This window comes from Stigmatopora nigra, chromosome 3 (assembly GCF_051989575.1).
Source record: "Stigmatopora nigra isolate UIUO_SnigA chromosome 3, RoL_Snig_1.1, whole genome shotgun sequence".
NCBI lineage: Eukaryota > Metazoa > Chordata > Actinopteri > Syngnathiformes > Syngnathidae > Stigmatopora > Stigmatopora nigra.
Window position 1 is genome coordinate 10,232,116 of NC_135510.1, and position 22,833 is coordinate 10,254,948.

Here is a 22,833-nt window from a genome sequence, read left to right on the forward strand (position 1 = left end):
CAATTAAATTTTGTACATTGAAGTCTCTGCTTAGTTTATCATTGTGGGATGGCCAAAATCTGGTGATTAAAAACAGCAAGCTATATTTGCACAAGACACTAATCATGACCAAGACAAGTGTTGAGCAGAGACCAGATGAAAGCAAGATTAGTTTTATTGACTAAATGTTGTAACTGCTAAGAAATATTGTCTTTGTTTACTGATGTGCTGTCAAGCTAGTGGGTGTTCATCAACCCAATGTGAGTTTAAAAAAGATTGAACACGTGAATGTTGTGTGACCGTGCGTTTCAGAACGAAAGCAGATCTTTGGAGTGAAAAAAAAAGGTCTTTTCAAGGTTGAGGAGGTAAAAAAGTCAAGGGTCATTCGGCTCCTGACAGTGAGCTTTCATTAAGTCTTTAATTTAAAGATTAATGTTTACAACAACTCCATGTAATGTACATGAAGTGTACTTAGACCAAAGTAGTATTGCACATGAACTATTACTTCTCAAATTAACCGAATATTATTCCTTGAAATTGTATATAGGGCTAAAATTATTTGTCTCTATATAAGATGTTACAAAAGTCTTGGAGACAAAAAGTCATAACCCATGAATAATTTACATCTGGGCCTGACAAGTGCAGTGAACCTTCATATGCAATGCTTGATTTGACATTTGTAATTCCCTCTTAGGCAAGTGGCGACATTCATCATCACAAAAACAGATTTTTGGTGTTATGATAGTTTAATCATGTCTGCTACTTACGCTAATACGTACTAGTTTTATTTAAAATATGTGTGAGAAGGAGAGATGGAGCTCATATAATCAAGAATTAAGTAGGAAATGTTAAAAACATGCTTAAGAGACTATCAATGTCCAAAATGCTTGTGATTTATAGTATTTAACAGTTTCTTTTTGCAAACAGCAAGCCTATAACTTATTAGGATTGTGAAGGAAGATGTCATGCTGCATGTAAAGTTTAAACCAAGCATTTCCCAAAGTGTGTACATGAGTCCAATTGTGTTATCTATTTCAGAAACATGGCTGTGGAGAAAGCGAGAATGAAACAATGATTGTTATTTGTGCTGCTTTGTGTGGGACGTACAGAAGAGCTGTGATTTGAATAGTAAATGGAATTCCATTTTGCGGTCTCTGTTATGTTTTGTACTATTTCTTCTTAGAAGTTTTCTCTTCTCAATAATACTTTTGCTGTAAGAAGTGGCTGCACCTCAAAGTGCACATGAGCAACTGACTGGGTGGGTTAATTTTAATATTTTATCTGCATTTACAGCAATACTTTGATATATCTGCAAGCTTTAAAGTAGGTAACGACTTTCAGTCGGACATTCTTTATGTTTTTTCTTTTGATTATACGATGCAAAGGCAGTAATGTTCCTGTAAATTTAGCAGGCCTTAGAAAGTGCAAGCTAAATGTAAATTGTTGTGATGTTATGCTGCTTGTAACAGCAATCACAGATCCTTGGTGTGAAATGGTTATTTTTCAAAATGATTACTAGCTTTAGGTGACTAGATAACGCTATTTAGGTTTTTATCTGTAATCTTACAAATTGGGTGCCTTGAGATACAAGGCTCTGTTCTTGTCTGCTCTCTCCCAGAACATGAAAATATGTTTACTGTTTATTGTCAGAAAAATAGCATTCTATGATAGTGTCATCAAAAATATGTATTTTTTGAATCTCGTAATTGAATATGCTATAAAGAAATAACATTGCTTGATTCACTTGATTGTCCTGTTCCATCCACTGTGAGTTTCAGTGTCACAGTAAACTGTAATGTTAGTGCATTGCAGTGATTAAAGAATAGATATCAGTGAGCTGTTTTAAGTGTTGTTCAACTGTAGGTATAGGGACACAACCATGTTTATAGTTTTAATTTATTATGTTTATATTTGTTTTTTTCACAAGCTTTGCCCAGTTTCAAAATACAATCTTCATTCCCTGACTAGTAATTGAGTCATACTGTATAATGAATTTCACCACTCAACAGCAAATATGGCGGGCACAATTAAACTGTACCTTTTTGACTTGAAATAATTAGGTTCATCATACTTTTGCTGGACAAATTTGCATCAGTATTTTCTTACGAGATTTAGTGAAGACAACGTACACTTCATTTTGTTCCTTTTTTCCAAATTAGGACAGTTAATCTCTAAAAAAAACTAATTTTGTCATGGAATAATTATCTAATTGCTGAACAACACAATCTGTCACTCGGTGCATTAACATTATACAGAGAGCCACATGACGCAGAAGCAGCTGGAGTTTCTCTCTTTTCTAAAACCCAGAAGAATATATCTTCCTGAGTGCATCCTTATATAATCACCATGTTAAAATATATCATTAGTGCTTATTGCCATGCGAATATCTCAGTTATTTCCTTCTTCCAATTAATATTATTTGGAGATCTAATTACCATGGAACACTGAACTACGTAAATAAGACCCACAATAACTAACAAATCATAATGTGAGACTTGTCTTTGTGATCTAATATTTAAAACAAGCTTAACTTTCTGTGCAAAGAGTAAGCAACTCAGCTGATTTATGTGATTTTGGCTGGATGACTAATCGTTTTGGCAAATGGGATAGAATTTATTCAAACCAGTAAAAGATTCCTACGAATAATGCAATTATTTGGAATTATTGCATCTTTTCTGCCTATAAACCAGGTGGAAAGTCAGCTAAAGATGTGACTTTTCTGGCTGGATAGAAGCCCCTCTGATGTTGTGATCAAAGTTCTATTCGGGCATCTCTGATCTGTCTGTCGCAGCGCAGTTTCCTATTAATAGGCATCCAATTGGTTGAAAATTCCAATGGGATGCGAGCTTGCTGTTATCATCGCCTCGTGCAAAGGTTTGCAAAGCCTTCAGGTGTTAATTAAATCTTCACTGACATTACTTCATGCTGGCGTTTACAATATGCTGCAGTGGAACTGGGTGAAGACACTTTCTTCTCACGGATATCGCTCTAGAGAGGATGGCGAAACGCTTCCCGAGAGCAAAGAGAATCGTCAGAGCTTGAAGTGGGCCAGTTTGTTAGAGGCGACTACATTTCTGGAGGGTGGGGAATTGATTTACTGTGCGTGGTCAACCTCAGTGGCAATCGCTGAGGCTTGAAGTTCAGTCTGGACTACTGTAGTGCAGCCTGGCCCACACGCATGGGAGCTCACAACTATACACATAGCCTAACAGCCCCAAGGCAGTGAGGTATCATTACAAAAGAATGAAGCAAACAGCCTTTAATGACCCAGTTTAAACTCTGTCAGTCACTCTCTGTGCCACCTCCCATTTAATAACTTCCTTTATATCTTCCACAATTCTTGTTTCACAGGATTGATGGCCATTGACAATTTGTGAAGCAGCTAAAGACAGTTCCTACCGTCTCAACTGAATCTTACGAAGTTATCCCATGTACACAGAATTTCCTTTGAGTAAGGCATCTCCATCACCATGCACCAGAATACATAATAGTTTAATTAAATCCAAAACTCACATGAGACATAAACTCTCCATTACCTTGAAAAGAAAATCTGCATAACATAAGCAGGAATGCTTTGCATAACTATATGCACTTTGCATAAACATATGCAAGACCACAGCTTTGTGAAGATATTCTGTCCTTCCTTACACTAAATGTATTCTAGCAGGATGTTATTATTATATATTTTTTTAACTGTAGTTCAAGTTGAAATGATCTGATGTAAGACATGTAAGCAGGTTTCAAGTGTTTGTATCACCAATTATAGGTTAGCTAACTCTGGCCATTTCATTCAATTTCTGTCCCGCTTATCCTGACTAGTGTTGCAAGGGTGCTGGAGCCTATCCAAGCACCAGACGGGGGCCTGAATTGGTGGCCACAAGGAGATGAACAAACATTCATCCTCACACTCAATCCAAGGGTGAATTTAGAGTGTTCAAAGAGCCTACTGTGCATGTTTTTGGGATGTGAGAAGAAACCGCAGCATGCGAGCATGCAACAACATGCCGACTTCACACAGGAACCGCCTGGGATTGAACTCTCGAGCTCAGAACTGCAAGGCTGAGACGCTAACCACTCTATCACCAGGCCGCCTCAACAAGGTTTAATATTTATATAATAGATTTCTTTCCAATAAATGAAGTATAATACTATACACTATGTAATAGAAATGGGGGAGTTGGTTTGCTTTAGGCCATACAATTCAAACACAATCACAGTGGGATATTATTTGAGAACACAATATGGATTTTAGCTAGACACCAAAGATGAACTTTCGCCATGTGTTAATCTGGCATAGGTCTTTGTAACACCAAGAGATGGACATCACACAACACTATCAGTTCAGTAAGGATTAAGACAAAGGTGGAGGTGTTTTGATTATTTTTCATCTTTCTCTGGTTTTTGTCAGGCACTCACACCAAAAAGGAACTGAAGATTTGTGGAAATAATACATCTACAGTGGAGTGAATTCTATTTAACCTTAGTGATTATTATGACACGTATTTAACATTTGTTATTTTGAATAGAATTTTTTTACGTCAATAAAACACAAATCTGCTGGCAAAAAATAGCAATCTGCTTAATCAAAATTACAGTGTTTTAAAGTACATCATATTTCAAAGAACATCTGTTGATGTTTACATAACAGTGTCTTGAGATAATAGTTATGCATGTGTGGATTGAAACGCAATACAGGCTAAGTGTGATACAGGTGTATCTAATGTTGTGTCAAGTGAATATATATTATAGCATTTTTTAGAGTCTTTAAAATCTTTTAAAATTACAGAAACCTCAGCTAAGGAGTGTCATTGGGAGAAGGCCATGGTCTCATTTGCATCAGGACAAGATAAAACGGCCGACCGTTACCGGAAACAGATTTATCATGTCTGACTCATGAATAAAAGATCACATAGATTTATAATGAAGGTTTATTGTGTTTAGTTGGCCTTGATCTTATAAAGATCTGACAAATATTCGGGACACATCTCCCCCACATTTAAATGTCTGTCCTGCAGAATCACTGTGTCTAATCAGAGATCTTTGTCTGCCCTTCGTCAGATTGCTGCAGCAAAAACTTTCAAACTGATCATTCTAATATGCCACAATTAGTGCTGAACACACCAAATGTAAGCTAGGAAGCCACTGCAGTCCCTGGCAGATGGGTTGGAAATGGCATGCAGTAATTGTTTTCTTTCAACTCATAACAATCATGTACAGCAATGCCTATGTCTCCTAAATTGTTGCCTACTTTGTATCGATGAAATAGATCCTGCCACTAAACTCAGACACTTCTTAGATATTGAGCAAATTTATTATTATAATAGAATAATCACAAATAAGGAGAAAGCAGAACTATCTGACTAAACATGACATACAAACAAGCTCTTTTTAGGAAATCTAATGGATTGGATGTAAACATCTTTTTAATGACACATGGCATTATATTTTACTCTCTACATAAAAAAGGAAAGAAATACATTCACGCGTGTATGTAAAACGTGCAAAAAAATGCATGTATTGGCACACTAATCCATTTCAGATTGTTCTCGCCTCTGGCTGCACTGCTTCTTTGGAGCGATTATAATGACCGTTCCGGGATCCAACACATGTATGTAGGCTTTTGTCGTGCTTTGCTAAGCCAAAGAGCAATATCTCTTGGGCTTACAAAGCATGTAAACAGAGTAGACTTCCAGCTGAGATAACATAATTATTCTCTCCCTCTTCGCAATTATTTTCTCTTTTTTTTGTAGGAGACTAACAATGGTGCACATAGACAAGTAGGAAGCAGTCCATAGCGAGTTAAATTTCTACCTTCTAATCCTCTAGACTAGTGACTGACAACACAAACTACACTTTGATCAGATATAATGAGTCATATTCAAACGACAAAATATGAAATGGAGTGTGGGATATTATGTATTGGAAAGGAGGTTTGAAAGACTAATGAGAAGCTTCAGATTGATCCAAAAACACCTGAAAGTTCTTTTGAAGTGGCAACAATTTGCAGAGTAATTTGGTCTGATGGAAAAACTAGTAAGTTGAAATAGTTTTTTTTTTTTTAAAGGAAAGGAGTATGAGGAGTTAGAAAAAAGATGCACGCTGCAAATATAAATGGAAGATTTCATAGTCCACATGAGGTCTTGGCCCTGGTGGCCAGTGTTCGGAGAGTGTCTCATTAGACTTCTAATTAGAGACACGGAAAGCTCCTATAATGACTGAGTTTACAAATTGTCTGAGACATAAACGGGGCTATGACAGCGATTGACCTAAGTAATTTCATTGCTGCCATGTCCAATGATGAGAACAATTGAACAATAAAGCAAGCTTATAGAATTTTCTATGCAATGGACAATTAAAGAAACAACAAAAATCACCCTACTTGTAAAGTAATTGTAGCATTGCAACTGCATGCAATTTACCACGAGACATCTCTCTGACGTACATTAGCAACCATGGGATTTATTAAATAAATTCAAAAGAGGACAGAAACTGTAGAATTGGATTCAAGTCACAATTGTCTCCAACGTCCAGTGGGAATCAAGTCATGATTGCTCACCTGGAGTACAGAGAATGTGACGGGTAGGCAACGTTTAAGAGGGTTCTGGGATGCAATTTTATGTTTATGACCAGGCCATCAGATTAGAGTATGGGTCTTACATGAATGAGCCAAGCTCATACCATTAGAAATAGACTCCTTCTGCTTTTAAAATATATGTCTATTGTGGGGTACAATATAAAATCAGGACACCACACCAATTGTCTAATTTGTATTTAATCAGGACAGTAATTCATGCCTAAAGTATTCGAAATATGTATAAGAGTGGCCATAGTCAAGGCCAGCTGAATAAGTCCAACAACTGCCTCCCAGCACTAATGTGAAAATCGGTTGTAAAATAAATAAGTAAAAATCCTCTGAGGTATGAAAATCTTGGCTCTCTGAAATTGATATGAGTGCCAGTGGTATTTTGTGTAATCATAGAGGTGTTTGTGTGTGGGTCTGTGTGTGTCAGTGTACCAGCACAGTCTGCATGCCTGCAAATGAACACGCTGATCCACGGATCCATGGCTTCAGTGGAGCATGCCTATGAATTTCAATTCATCGCCACCATACCTCTAGAAAAATCCCCACCATACCAACCAAGATGGTCCACCTGATACCGAAACCAATCCGATTTTAGTTTGTGTCAGCATACGCTAAGAATATGAACCTTTAAATGGAAGATTCCTCCTTGAAATGCTCTAATTCAGAGATTTAGAATGGACAGACTGTGTTTTATGAGTTTGGGTAAAATTTGCATAATTGTGTGTACCATAATTTTTGAAGACGTTTACTGGAAGATTAAATCCAGATCCATTGTTTTAAATTTTGCTCCATTCTTCTAAATGTTATGATCAGTGTCATATAAAGAAGTGAAGAATTAGACTTACAAAATCAAAACACAGAAAGGGGGTTGCAGCCAAAGATAATTATTATTCTCCAAAAACAATAGTTTATCAGTTTGAAAATTAATTAGCATGTCTTGGTAGAGCATTCAATTAAATAAAGGTTTAACATGTTTTTCAAATATTGTATTCTTCTTCCCAATGACTTTGAAATTAGGGTTTGTAAATTTAACAAATTCACTGATGAGAAATGCTCTCTAATTAACGTTCTTGTTTCATTCCTATGTATACAGACAAAAGACTCCTTTCACAACCCAAAACAAAAAAAAATGTATCCACGTCTCATATCATTACAGAAGGATAAACAAATGTAGGGTTTAAGGCATTTTGTTGAACTGCAAATAATCAAGATATAATCATAAACATGTTCCAGCATTCTAGCTATGCACCACATTTCCAAGTAGCTCCACAGGCCACAAGCTAAAGAAAGGTCATCTATGTTTTCTATGAATGTTTTTTATTTTGTACAATAACATAAGCCAGAGACTGTCAAACCCAAGCAACACAATGCTCACTTAAATATTGCACCTAATCACTAACTTTTCACTATTGGAAGAAAAGTAGGAGCAGCCAAAGGGCAACAATGGCAAAAAAACTATTGCTCATACTGCGCTCCCATTATCAGGCTATGTGTTCCGATCTTGAATATTAGCCAACAATAAGTCCTCTGCAGGACCATCTGCTTTACCAATGCCAGCTATTTCAGGACTGGGTGGGAGAGACAGCCGCAGAGCAAGGAAAGGAGAAAGAACATAACGTGCTATTTATGGAGATAATAAAAAGACATGAGGCCAAGAGAGGACAGGATACAAGAGTTGGAAATTACTATATAAATGTGTGCTGAACTCGACCATGAAAGAACTATGTGAGCCTCATCAGTGAAAAAATCTATCGGTCCTTGTTATATCTCAAGTTGGAGGAGTTCAATCATTAATTTCATCAGTGAGTGGCTGATTTGCAAGAATATAAGTTCCTTCTACACTTTTGGGAATAAGCAAAAAAGTATTCAACAAAGACTTTTCCCCTCTTTGGGTCAGCAATGCCTATTTCAAACAACAAGAAACCGCAAGAAAAGGTACCTTTTGTCTTATCTCCTCTTCCATTTTGACTGGTGATCCCAGCTCAGCTACCTGTCTGACCCCATCACTGGCCAAGCCTCCGTATTCCCACAACATATAGTTCCTTGAGTGAGAGGCCCCGATGATGGCTGACCAGTGATTAGCACGGCCTGAAGAAAAAGGACATTTTTAGAGCATTGAAACCACCTATTCACAATATTTATTTACTGAATTAAATTTATCAAGTAAAATAAGAAACCGATTTGGAAAAATCTAAGATATGAAAGCAGAAACATGGTCAAGTTGACAGGAATTAAAATGCTTGGATAAAATAATTACAACAGGGGACTAAAAATATATGTTTGAAATAGGAAGAAAATCAGTTAATTTCTGCTGTATGGATACATTGGGGTGCACATCAAATTACTCACTGTTCACATTTTGTCCATTTGAATGGCTGAACCAAATACATAAATTAATAGTGAGAATGTCTTCCATACCAACTAGACTCTGTTAGCTGTTAAATTAGGGCTCCCCTTTGCGTTTAGGGTTTTATCTTCCCCATCTCTCAACAGTATATTGATCCACTTGGTAGGAATTTTAACAAGAGGGAGGCACGGTAATCCCTGAATACATTCACATCCAGATAGCGAGCCACAAGGTTACGTGCACACACATCATCTCACGGAATGTCAAGCCTGCACTTCCAGAGCAGACTGACGATCAAGGTGAAAAGTATGATAAAACAAGCGACATGAAATAGAGCAGGTTTATTCTTGCTTACGTGGGTAGTCTTTGGGATGAATCTTCTCTGACCAGTTCCCATAGAAGGTGACTCTGTACTTAGCTGTTCCACAGGCACAGCAGTCAAGCAGGGGCTTGTCTGTAGTATCTCCATATAGAGATTCTGCACACAAATGAGGGATTTTGGTAACCATTAGTGAGAGAGATTGACAGACACAGGCACACAGTGAGGCTGTTATAGAGGTGTTTGAGTGAGTATAAGTGGGGAGCCAGTCGATTGGCAAAAAGGAGCAGGAGAAAAGAGCTATTTCTTTTTTTAATGTCTCTTTCAATGTCATAATATTCAGAGGTTCAATGCTTGTTATATTCATTCATGCTGCCACTCAGAAGCTGAGTTGAACACCATCCGAAGCAAAATGAAGCAGGAATGTAATGTGGAACCAAAGTGAATCCCTGCAGGTGGATGGAAGCATCCAAAAACCGGCAGGGAATCCTACCTTTCTCACACATTTTCTTAGTAAGGGAGCCTTCATCTTGGAAATAGATGATCTTCTTCTGCACAATGCTTGCCCTACACAGGCACAAGAGGTAAGGACAGTGACAAGTTTGCCAGAGGATTCACCAAGAACAAACACAGGAATTGTAGAATTAATTCATTATAAAAAAATACTTCCTGATATCTTTTTAGCCTGCAATTTAAAATAAATGGGTAAGAAAAAAAGTAACGAAAGCGTATTGGATTGAAAGCACGCCATAGACATTCTGTATTTTTTTTAAACACTGCATTTCAACTGTATGATTAAATGTTTATAACCACACCAATCTGTACTCAGGTCAGCTAAAATGAAACTGCAACTTATTTTTATAATGAAGTTGAATCAGTGCATCAACAACCAAACTACTCTATGTGACAATGATCCAGATCAGGATGTTCCCTGTTTTGAATGCAAAATAGTTTTATCTGAGTAGGACCTATGTATATATCACCACCTCTATCTTAGTGGGACAGAAACACATAATGGGAAATATAAAGAAGTTATGGGCAACTGTCAATCCAGAACTTTAGTTTTATAGTGTATTAAACTTTACATTGAATTTAAAGTTGTTCACCTGATTAATGTCGGAGTGTTAAGGACGCAGTGTATGCCGTCAAATAAAATGCTTGTTCAAATTTGCTCTGACCCCAAAACGCATTGCAATACGTATGGGGTTTCAGAGGACTGCTCTCTGATATTGAAGTCCGGACCTTGTGCAAATTGAGCTGTCAAAGAGACTTGTTGCTCTAATTGTTGGGGTCTTGACATGTAAATCAGTCTCCAACAAACCTTTTCAGGGAGCAAACAGATGAGAGCAGAACACAAGGCCCCTGGCATCCAACATTCTAACGCAAGCCCTTCAGACAGTGATGGCTGCTTGGGTGTTTCCATGGTGATGAACCGAAACAATGCTGTGTGTGAATGTGAATGGAGAGGCTTGACAGTCCAGATGGACTGGTCGCATACCAATTATTGTGCAGTATCAAACTAAACTTAGCTGTATGGCGTTCAAAGTCATGCACAAGTACAATGCAGGAAATAAGAAATGCATGGTAAATGATATATTGGCAAATACTGATCTCTCTTAATTTAGTATTGCATTCCTACTGTGGCCGCCTGATGGTGGAGTGGTTCACTTGGATGCAGGGCAGGCGCACGCGGTCTCCATTCCCACTGGTGGCGGCATGATTGTGAGTGTGAATGGTCATCTGTCTGTCTGTGTGCCTCATCGCTGACTAGTGACCAGTTTGGGATGTAGTCTGACTTTCGCCCAAAATCATCAGGGATATGCTCTGGCAATCCACTCAACCCCTTACGAGGATGAGCGGTCGGGAAGATGAATGAACGAATGATTCCTTGTGTGATCCGATCATTGCTAATTTTAAGAAGTCGACAATTAATTTTTTAAAGTCAACAACTCATGTACGTACATTTTCTGTTTGGCGTTCAGTTCTCTACATCAAGAAGATGAGCAAAGCGGTAATGATGGATCTTGCTAATATTGACTCTGAAACACTGCTGTGAGTTAAATATTCCTCCATTAAGCCAAGAAGATATTGGATTTTATTTAAATAACTCGCTTCCCTTACAGACATGGCACACTGATATTGCACATTAATTTTAATCCCTCCTTGGAGGCATCACAACCCCTGACTCACATATTCAAACATGCATCCAACCATTCAACATACTTTAGTTTGCAATTAAGCATATGAGATTTATATGACATGTTATAGTATTGCAAATAGCTATTAGGCAATGTGATACCAACTGAGATGGCGGTTTGAATTTGATGATGCAAAATCGCACAGTACGGTTGAATTATTTTCTCTTGAATTGATTCAATTAGATTTTGAAGATAACCCTACTATTATGGTTCATTCAAATGCAATTAAAGAGAAGGTTTGAAGGAAAGCAACGTTATCAGCACTTCTCTAATTGTCGCACCTTAAATCAATCCCAGCACAATTTCATATATCTCAATGAGAGTCACACACATTGCTGCACCCTCACCAGTTTTTTTCTGGGCTGGCCAGACAATCAAGTGGAGTAATGCTTACTTAACATCCAATTTAAATTCTATCTTACTTCGGTAGGTCCACACCGCAACCGATCTCAATCACCCCTAAAGTGCATTGATTTGAAGGAAGGTATATACGAGTGTGTATTCGCTGTGTGTGTTAGGGCAAGGGAGCAAGTAAGAAATAGAGTTAAAATGATAGTTTTCTGTCCAAACCTCTTTCCATTTACGAGCTAAGAAGATGTGAGGAAGACAAATTCAATTCTCATTTTGCTCTGCTTCAATCAAAGTATATGTGAATTCACTTTCAATTTCTTTTGGCTATTGTGTCATCTTTGAGACAATGCTATGAGAACAGTACATAAGCAAATTAGCAAAACAAAAACCCCTAAAAAAAACATGATAATGGAGCCCCACTGTTCTACCGGGATTTGAAAGTGGTAGAGTTTGACACATGGATGTGGCGGAACATTCACTGATATAGTGTATCACTGAAACCGCCATCAAAGTGCGACACACGAAATCGCATATCTCACACCAGAGGAAGATGAGGAATAAATTGCCTCCCACCTATACAAATGGAGAGAAAATTGATGGTGGAAACTTCACAAGTGACTGGCGTACTTGGATATGACTTATGTTGGCTTTAGGACCAAGATGAATAAAACCTAGTTTCAACAGTAGTACAGTTTCACTTTAGACATTTGTATTAAGCAGTAAGAGTAAGAGAAATCAATTATTATGCCAATTATTGTGCAGTACAAAAAAGCTATTGTTAACAACCAGCATTTTAGAAAATTAAATAATTAAACCATTAAGTTATGACAGCATAATCAAACAGAGCCCTGGTGAAAAGCTGGAGACCAAGTCAATCTTTAGTACCACCACACTGCATGCATGATCCAAAAATGTTGAAAGCTCTCCATTCAAACTATTCTAGTATTTTGTGCATGAATGCTTCCCTCTGATTCAAAAGATTTTTTTCACCACCACAATAAAAGATGAAATCATGCCAGACATACTGGCCACATACAATCTTAAACAAATCTCCCATTACTGTCTACAGTTTGATAGATGACAATTACAAAAGATACATTGTAGCATTACCCTTGACAATGAACACAGCACTAAAACTGAATGATGACAATTACAAAAGATACATTGTAGCATTACCTTTGACAATGAACACAGCACTAAAACTGAATGCTAAATAGCCTAAAATGTTATTGCTCAGGACCTAAGACAAGAATAAGCATCTCAATTCAACCCTGTCATCATGAACAGACCTTAAGTCCAAACAAAACCACAGTGCTCTATGTTTCCATCTGACAGAAAGCAACTCCCCATCAATTATACTGCACTAAACCACAAGGGGAGGAGCAACATGTGAGTCAGTTTTAACAAGCATAGACAACTTCTAATTTCAAGGATGCATGTAACAAATTTTATTGACATTGCATTGAGATATACAAATGAGCCTTTTTTTTTTCTTCGAAAGCACAGTTTTGCTACCACTTTAGCTATCCAAATGTAACTGCAAAATTTGCACCTACCAGTTATATTTTTACAGGCTGAAGGCTGGTCAACTTGAAATTCAAATAGTTGTTCTTCTTCATGTGGACACTTACTTTGAAGTCCTATACTCTGTAATTTGGGAATCAATCAACTAGGTAGCATGGGCCATTATCTTTTGATTAGATGATTAATTCATTACAGATTATGGCTGCTGTAAATTACAAGTTACCAAATAGAGGGGATGAGCTTTCTTTGTCACTGTTTTCAGCTTGTACGTTGCTATTACAGAACACGTGTTCTTGTGTTTTTAACAAATGTTAGTAGTGTAATTGATAGATTGGACAAAAACTATCAAATTCCATTACATACTATGGCTAGGTGGTCCACAAATGCTCACAGCATGATCTTGTTTTATTTTGATGGCGATTATCTTGAAAATATTTGTAGAGGATTAGCTTTCATTCAAACGCGTATTTTGTACTGTGTTATGATGTACTATATGAATTGCCCCCCAAGAAAGAAAGAAAAATAACCTGCTCCCGTTATGATGTTACATGTGTCGCTCTTCTTCGATATCAATACAACTTTATTAAAACTTTTGTTCTGTTGCAGCCTAGAGGCACACAACAACCTTCATTTTGACATCTCCAGGTAAAGGAAGAAGCCGTGATAAATATCCACTGCCAGCCTGTAATCATGATTTCCGGAGGAATGGCTTTTGAACGGTAAGCTTTTCACGCTCTCTCTCTCTTGCCCTCCCCAATGTCAGGGCTCTCCTATTTTGTCTTCATTTTGACTGCAACCTTTTTGGTTGCACTCTTGAAGTCCTTAGTGAGAAATGAACTATGACAATGTCTAAAAAGAAGATATGAATCGAAAACTGAGAATATAATTACTATTGATTTCGAAACAGCCATAGGTAGTGTAGTGGTTAACATAACTGATTTTAGTCAATTTGATATAAGGTAACCACTTTGTGGATTGCTTGGCAACCGTAAACGGTTCTTCATCTGCAGCGACCAAGTATGATGACCAAGCTGAGCAATGGATGGAGAAAAGAAACATTCTGCAGCCATAAAGAAGCCTATCATTCTATAGTAAGACATGCCTACCTAAAAATAATTATTGAATTAGTTGATCTGTCGAGAAATGATTTTCAACTGTGACTTATCTTTCCAAATTTGGCAATAATTACTTGTGGTTGTGGATTAACAAAAGTCGTCAAGTAAACATAAATAACTTTTTTTTTCTTTTCTGAGTAGGCCCAGAGGCAACCAACAGAGGTTTTATCTGTGTCTGTCAATTGAAAATTTAATACAGGTTAATGAATAGCGGGCGAGGCCAAGTGTAAAAGAAAATGGCATTGGAAAATATAATCATTATGTTGAAATTATGGTGTCGCAAGAAGAATTATTATACAGTCTTGAAATGTGCTCAAAGCATTACTCGGTACATGAGTGTTTGTGATATTGAATATAGAACTACATTAAAGGTAGAAGGAAAAAACAGATAGTTGCTTTTATTATTGCTATTCTTCTGGGTTGCTAACGGTTTAACTGTGAATTAAACAGGTGAATAGTAATTCCTCAAAAACCGGGTTATTCTTTGGGCTGGAAAACTACCGCCTGCGATCTGAGCTGGATGGAATTGCTGCATGAAAGTCCATTCTACAAAAAAAAAAACCTTCATTTTTGTTAAATAGATTTTGAAATTAAATATTACCGCTGGCTCCAAGGTCGACAGAAGCACTGTAACATGGCGTAACTTGAAATGAGTAGCAATCAAAATCTAGTATCCATTTTCATGACAATGACCTGAATGTCCTCTTGTGAAGAGAATAACAGCACATCATGTCAGATAATGATAACTTTGCACAAGAGAGAAATAAAGTGCTCCACATTATTACAACAGACGAAAATTACACAAGATTACACACATCAGAAAATAAGAAGCAACCCAAAATTGCATCAAGTCAAATTAAGTTTGTTTACATTTATACTGCCCAAATCAGCAGATTCCAAAATACTTCACAACCACCAAAAGCAGTATTTTCCCACCTAGTTTATTAAACTTAAGAACCTCACCAAAAGCAACAATGTCCTCCATGTCTCACCATTTACGCATTTTAGATGATAACCTACTTTAATTTGACAGACCTATAAACAAGCCCAACAAGAACATAGTATGGTACATACTGCAGTATATAGTATATATGGGTCACCTACTAGGCCAAGTCTGGTCCTCGAGAGCCCCTATCCAGTCTGTTTTCCATATGTCCCTCCTCTACCACACCTGAATCAAATGATCAACTCATCAGCAAGCTGTCCAGAATCTTGATACCAATCCAGATAATTGGATTCAGGTGTGTTGGTGGAGGGAGATATAGAAAACAGACTGGATCGGGGCTCTCGAGGAGCGGACTTGGCCACCCCTGTATTAGATCATGAAATATTTGTATGTAAACGTACTTGAGAAAAACACATCCAGAGCCACTAGGGGGTGCCGTCCAAAAAACCTGGATGCTGGTCCGTCGTCGAGGGGTCCCCTCAGTCACTGCAAGTGGGCAGTTGATCATATACTGGGTTTCCTCTTCATCGATTATCTGTAGAAACAACGTGTGTGAAATAATGGAATCTACATTTACTTCCAGCCATTTATCAAAATGTGATGAAAGATAACTGCCATTGGAGTTATTCAACTGTGATATTAACTTATGGGTGCTCTGTCTTCATTAAATATTGCTTTAATTAACTTGAAAAAACTTTTTTTTCCTCCCATTCAGAGGTGAAACTTGGTCAACCGATGTATGCATGTAACCACTCGAGATAAATGCTTGCAGTTACCCATCAGTCTTCTATCATGCTTGTCATTCCACACATATTGCAATTTCATTTTACTTATTAAAATCAGTATGGCTGCTTGCTGAATTCATTTCATTTTCATACTTTTCAAAATTCCAGTGCAATCCAATGTGAGGTAATCTTGTACCAATGATAGTGTGGATGTCAATTAGCACTGACATGTTTTCTTGCCTAAGTGAAATGGAAATCAGTTCCTGTTGCTGAAATAAATTTGACTGGAAAAATGGTTTAAAGTAAATTGAATCGCAGCAATCACTGACATTGATCGAAAAAGACAATTCCGACATTTTCCATCATCACACTATTGACAGAGCGTTATTTAAACAAGGTACAGTCTGAGCAATTGATCAGTGCCTTATTTATAACATAGAATAGTAGAATCGTGTGATAGCCATTGGTAAGTGCAGGCAAAATAAAAAAGGCATTTCTTTTAGAAGAGGCACATCAGGACTCTCTAAGAGCAAGATCTTCTTCCCACCATGAAGCTGTCCGCAGGGAACTTTCTTTGTCAGTTCACGTTATAAGTGATTCCCCCCTGGAAAATGGATGGTGCAAGGTTTAGTGTGTGTGTGTGTGTGTTTGTGCTTGTGACTTGTATCTGTGAGGACATCCTGTTCAAACCACACTGAGAAATATATTTTTGAAAGGTTTGTGTATATGGACTCATATATGAATGTGAATGTATGTCTCAATGTCAGAAAAAAATGAACTATACAATGACATACCGCACTATAGGAAGTACACTTGACAAACTTTGTCTGTCCTCGCTGCTGGCTGATGTTGCACTATTTACAAATAGAACCTGAAGATCTAGTGACTCTAGAGCCAAATAAATTTAATTTGTTTTGAGAGGAGAATATCAGATATATGGATTTATCACATGGAAATTACAATAATTGAACAAAGTTCATTTTTAGGACATTTGTGTCTTCCACTCAAGCATTCACTTCAAACTCTTCATTTTTTTTTTGCTGCGCTCCTAATTAACCATGGTGGAAAAAACTATAAGAACTACATATGTTGCAAAATTCTCTTTTTAAATAAGGTGAGGCTCCTGCCTTTGAGGTGTGTGCAATCTTTTCGTGTAAACAGTAGAGCAAGGGGGTCCAAACTGGTCCTCGGGGGCTGCTATGGATGCAGGTTTTTATTCCTACCAATGAAAAGAGTGTCTTAAAGGTGTAATCACTTTATTGCAGTGCTGTGCTGCTTTTTTCAGCACAAACCTCTTTGTTTAAAATGTGCGGAGTGGTGGGGCGATTGGTCTGTGAAAGTACAAACCTCTGATACATCTATTCTTTCGGACCGGCATCCTTGGGCAATCTGACTAGATGCCACCACATGTTAAAATCAGAGAAGCCTCATGGGTATCACTTAAACGAAATCTACACAAGAAGAAGCAACCAATTGCTAGACAGTGACCTTTGACCCTTTTGGTTTTTTTTTTACAACCTCCTTCCTGCCAGATGTTATAGAAGCAGATAATGGAACAGTTCAATCGGAGAAATTTGGCACAATGAGTTTGTAGCAGTGGTAAGTTTGGCTTCAAATACATTCCATTATGTGAATTTCACATCATCCCATTTGGAGCGAAATCCTCACGAGGCAATGTTGGCAAACTCTGCACACACACACACACACACATGCCGCCTGACATCACCACCCCCACCTCCGCATTTCACGAGTATTGTCCCGTGAGGTACCGCCCACAGGTTTAGCCCCTTAAACACACATAGTGGCAGCTGAGGCTTGGATAAATTCAGGATCTGTTCTGAGACATTGACCCAATGGGGCATACTGAGATGTCCAAAGACCTGTGCTTCAAATAAGCACTTTCTCACAGTCTGAAATCCTGCTAGCTCATAAAAGAAAACAAAAATGTAGGAATTAAATGTGTTTGCTGTGGTGGATGATGTGCGTGGGGTTCACAAAATGCCTAAAACCCCAAAGATTAAGTAAGGTAGAGACAATAGAGGAATAAACTGAATTGTACACTTGACAGCAGTTTATTTTTACCATTTAAATGATGTCAGTAAGAAGACAAATCAGTCAAGACGCTACAAGATGCTTCGCTGCAGTGGCGGAGCGTGGGATGCCAATGCTCAGGGTAAGTCAAAGAATTTAGGACTCCTAACCCTGTACATGTCCTGAATTTGGCAGGTTGACAAATAATACCATTCTGTACACTCTAAAATAATCTTTCTTTGCGTTTTAGCATCTGTTATCCATTCTAGCCAAAAGAAAATAAGTAAAAAATATGTGTAGTTAAATATATTGCAAATGAATAAACAATTGTGCATCGTCAATGAAGCACTGCAATTCCTTTTGTTGTTTGTGTGATTTTGCCACCAGGAGGAAGTATGGTATAGAATGGAATACATAGAAATGAGGAAGATTTTCACTGCCCTTGCAAGTGACTATAAACTGCAGTCATTTTGGACGAATTTGCAGTGGAGAAAAAATGTGTAATGTTTGATGATTATTTTGGCAATAGACAACTTCAAGCCATTTAAAAAAAAATTAAATATATGACAAACTCCTTTCGTTGTAAATTGAGTTCAATTGAGTTTACTACTTAGAATGCATTTTTTGAATTTTTTTTCGTATATCAGAGACCAAAAAAGTGAACATTTAGCCATTTTACAGCACTGTAAATGTATATTTCGGTTTAGAATGTGATGGCAGGAAAATTAAAGTTCTAAAATATATCGTAAGAATATGAAATTAATGAACATTGCAGAGTATAAGCTGCAGAACTATTGAACAAGCCAACGTGTAAACTGAAACACTGTTTCAGAAACTCACTGACTCATCACATCTTTTTTTAATGCTTGCAATCAAAATGTATTTTGTCCCCTTTGAGCCACCGCCTGGTCCTCTGTGCCCATCACTGCAGAAGCCAACTACAGTATGCCGCTTTAGCATCCTCTCATGTCAAACAACAATTCCAGCCTGGGATGAAAGAGAATAGACAGAATGCCGGCTGCCTGTCGTGCGGATTACGCAAAAGAAAAAAAAGAATATTCAACTTTGTATATCTCGAAATATTCTAAGGGCTAAGTTCACAGCGAGTGCCACCACAAAGTAGGGTACTAACTTGTGGTATATGTGGTCACTGTACACAGCAAAAAAAGCCTGCAGATTGAATAAATCAAACAAAGGAATTTCAAAGTAAATTGCTAAATCTGACCAACCTAACAAAATAATGATTTCATGCTCATTGCACAAACATGCGGTTGTTCCAAATTATGTTCTCAATTGAGATTACAAAGACACTGGCAGCTTTGATTTACTTAAAAGCAGTTCCATGTGTTCTAACTTTTCAAATTCCAGGAAACGATTCATGCTCCATACTAACTGGCCACTCCATTAGATTGACCAGACTTTCTAAAGTTTACCATTAATGGTTGCACTGGTGCATTACATCACCCCCCATTTGCTGTCATTCCGAACTCTGAGCATAAATGTTTGACTAATGCTTACATTTAATGAATGTGTACTAGTGTACTTAATGAAGCATATTGAGAGTGATAATTTATTACATTCTTCAAGTGTTGAACTGAACTTGGAAAACCAGAAAATGTTAAAAGTCGCTAGGGCACATTCCAAAACCATCATTTCTCAGACCATCAACCAATATTATGCTGCTTCCACTGCATTAAAACTACAAAGATTTGTTCTGTCCCTTTTCTATCGTGAGGTCTGTGTAATGGCACCCCGCTGTCTCTTTCAGCGCCACACTTTTTTTTCTTACCCCATCTCCTCAGGCTGGATGTGTACTTCTATAAAAAGTTAATTGGGCTTCAAACTGCGCCACTTCCTTTGAGTGTACAATATACCAAACGCAAGAGTACCACTATGGGTTCCTCATGTTAACAGAGCCATGACAACAGCATAGGAAAGTAGAACCAAGTGAAATAATCATCTTGTTAGACAAGTTCGAAATATTTAAGTGTTTATCCTAATGGGAATGCTTCTGACTACTTTAGCTCACCTGGAAATGTCCAATGTAGTCGTCCTCCTTGTCTCCTTGTGCGCCCTCCCTCAAGGCAATGAGGGTAAAGCCTCTGAAGTAAGAGGGGTTGGTTGCAAACAGAGTCACTGAATGGAGGTAAACCACAGCAGCAGAATGCATTAGTTGTCAAGAAATTGAGATAAAGATTTATTGAAATTCCACAACTGTCTGAACATAATCCAACGGCACGGCGCTGACATTCTTATCTTTCCCGGAAGATGAGGAGTTGCATTACAGTAAGTTTTAGACTTCAAAGATGAGGCTTTACACGGAATGTATAGATATAAAGATTAAAACAAAATCAAATAAACAAAAAAAATCACCCAGTATATTTATTGTAAAGTTCTAAATGTACCATGTTTCCTCCCACAACAAAAATATTAGGTTGAAATTGCCAATAAATACGAGTGTGTGTGTGTTTCAATGGTTGTTTGTAACACTGTGCCCTGTCATTGGCTGGTAACCAGTTCACGGTGTAGCCTGCTTACTGCCAGTAGTTGGCTGAGATAGGCTCCAGCATCCGCACAACCCTCAGAAGGATAAGCGGCTTGGAAAAAGGAGTTTAAAATACGAAACCTTCAAAGGGACAAAAGAAACCAACATGGCTCAATCCCTTCCCTTAAGACTACATTTAATATGGTTGTTGTGTTTTAGCTTTGCGGTTGATTTGGCAGTTAATATATTTTGATGTCTGCTGCCATTGACAGCAATATATGTGCATCCCACCCATTTTATCAGGGTTGGCTGCCAGACCCTCTTCGGTTAAATTGACGGAACATTTATCGCTGTCAATGGCACTGAAATATTAACATTCATGTCCAGAACTGTTGCCACAATACTAACAGGTTTAGCTTTTTTTTTAAATCTATTAACAAGAAAAAAGAGAAATATGTCCTCCATTACCAATACTACAAAGAGTAGTTAGTGTGAAATCATTTGTCCCCTGTGGCAACACATTTATGAAAAATAAAAACAAAACAGCAGTTGAAACCAGATGGGCTGAGTATTTTTGGATGCAAACTGGCATCCATAAAAGACATTTTAGTATTGATACGTCAATGTTTTTCAATGTTTTTGACCGTCCTAACTATCAACCCTCCAAGTTCAAATAGGTTGGACGCCTATCGCTGACAATGACATAATGAATAAACATTGTGAAATGGAAATTGAGGACAAGAGAAAAACTAATGAAATGCAAATAAGCATATTTCTTGAGTGACAAAATGGTCAGTTCCAAGCCTGATGTGTACAATTTCATTTTGAGGATTAAAAAATTGGGTGAAAGTTAGGGTCAAATAGGCACACATTATTGTATCACAAACAGAATTTAAAACTGCTTAAGAAAGGGCATCAGTACCAATACGCTCTTGTGCAAGGCACTGGAATACGCAAGTCTGCTCTAATTTTTTCATATCAAGTTATTTACCATATCTCTGAAACGTGTTCATTTGTTTTATAGGGGGGAAAAGAAAAAAAATCAAAATATGATAGCAATGACCATCAATACTCCAATCAAAGTGAGTGTTCAATTGTTTAACTTTTAATACTTTCTTAAGCAAATTAATGTCCATTTTATATGACGTGCTTTGTTCTCTATGTTTGTTTTGCTCTTTTAGGCTCAATTACACGAGTAAGAGACATCAATAAATCGGACATAGAAATTGGTGTTATTAAATCTACTTGCCAAGGATAACCGTGCAAGTTATAAGTATGAGTTATGAGTTATTAGAAATATTGTAAGCGCTTACTCACCTCTGTAGGTGCTCCCTGGCTGATAGCTCTCGGGCTCTCCTTCCACGCGAAGCCTGAACTCGTTGTTGCCGTCCCTCCGGGCACTCTGAGCCCGCAGGATGCGACTGCAGTAGCCGTCCGACTTGGCCCCTTGGTCAGGGGGGTCCTCGGTGGACATGAACGTGTTGCACGCCGCCGTGGAAACCAGGCACATGATGAGCACGACGCGTGGCTGCAGCATCCTGGCGCTCGGAGAACTTGCAGAGGCACAACAAACTTCCTAACCAAGACCCGATTTTGCTCCCAAACGGTGTCTGCTAAAAGGCTGCATCCATGTTTGATGGAATATTTTAAGGAGCTGATGAGGGGGGGTCGACGATGTGCGCTCTCCGAGGACGACGCGCACACTGGTGGCGTCTAGTGAGAGTGGGACGAGGATAAGAGGGGCTTCCGTGGAAATGAACAAGCGTGGAATGAGCGTTGCGCGTCTTGTCTCCAGGGTCACAGCACGTCCTGTTGACTAACCCGCAAAGACAAACATTCTCTACAAAGGAAGAAAAGCGTTTGACATGTTGAACTTTGTGCGGTCGTCAATGCCACACACACACACACACACACACACACACACACACACACACACACACACACACACACACACAGACACAGACAGACACACACACACACGCACACACACACGCGCACAAACAAACTAACCCTAAACTAGTCTAAAATCTTGCTAAGGTGATTGAATAGCATTTTTCTTACCTTTATAGCAATTTTCATTTGCTCTTGACACGCGTCATTTATCCGTTTACTGAGCTGCTTAACCACACAATGGCAACGCGGGGTGCTGGAGCCTATCCCAGCCAACTACGGGGGTCTGAAAACGTGGCTAGTCAATCGCAGGGCACAAGGAGACGGGCAACCATTCACG

General features: G+C 38.1%; 1 protein-coding gene across 2 annotated transcripts in view; it reads right to left on the reverse strand.

The window, feature by feature from the left end:
• spon1a (spondin 1a) overlaps positions 1–22,457 on the reverse strand; it is a 38,283-nt gene extending 15,826 nt beyond the window's left edge. Inside the window, exons 1-6 of one of the 2 annotated variants that reach the window (XM_077713715.1) lie at positions 21,921–22,457; positions 20,148–20,254; positions 15,764–15,897; positions 9,722–9,795; positions 9,265–9,387; positions 8,502–8,650 (exon numbers count right to left, since the gene is read on the reverse strand). In XM_077713715.1, the coding sequence (XP_077569841.1) occupies positions 8,502–8,650; positions 9,265–9,387; positions 9,722–9,795; positions 15,764–15,897; positions 20,148–20,254; positions 21,921–22,140 (807 nt within the window). In that variant the 5' untranslated portion in view covers positions 22,141–22,457. Of the gene's footprint in view, positions 1–8,501; positions 8,651–9,264; positions 9,388–9,721; positions 9,796–15,379; positions 15,511–15,763; positions 15,898–20,147; positions 20,255–21,920 lie in introns of those variants that run through there. The other variant, XM_077713716.1, reaches the window with a different exon arrangement.
• Positions 22,458–22,833: the final 376 nt, after the last annotated feature.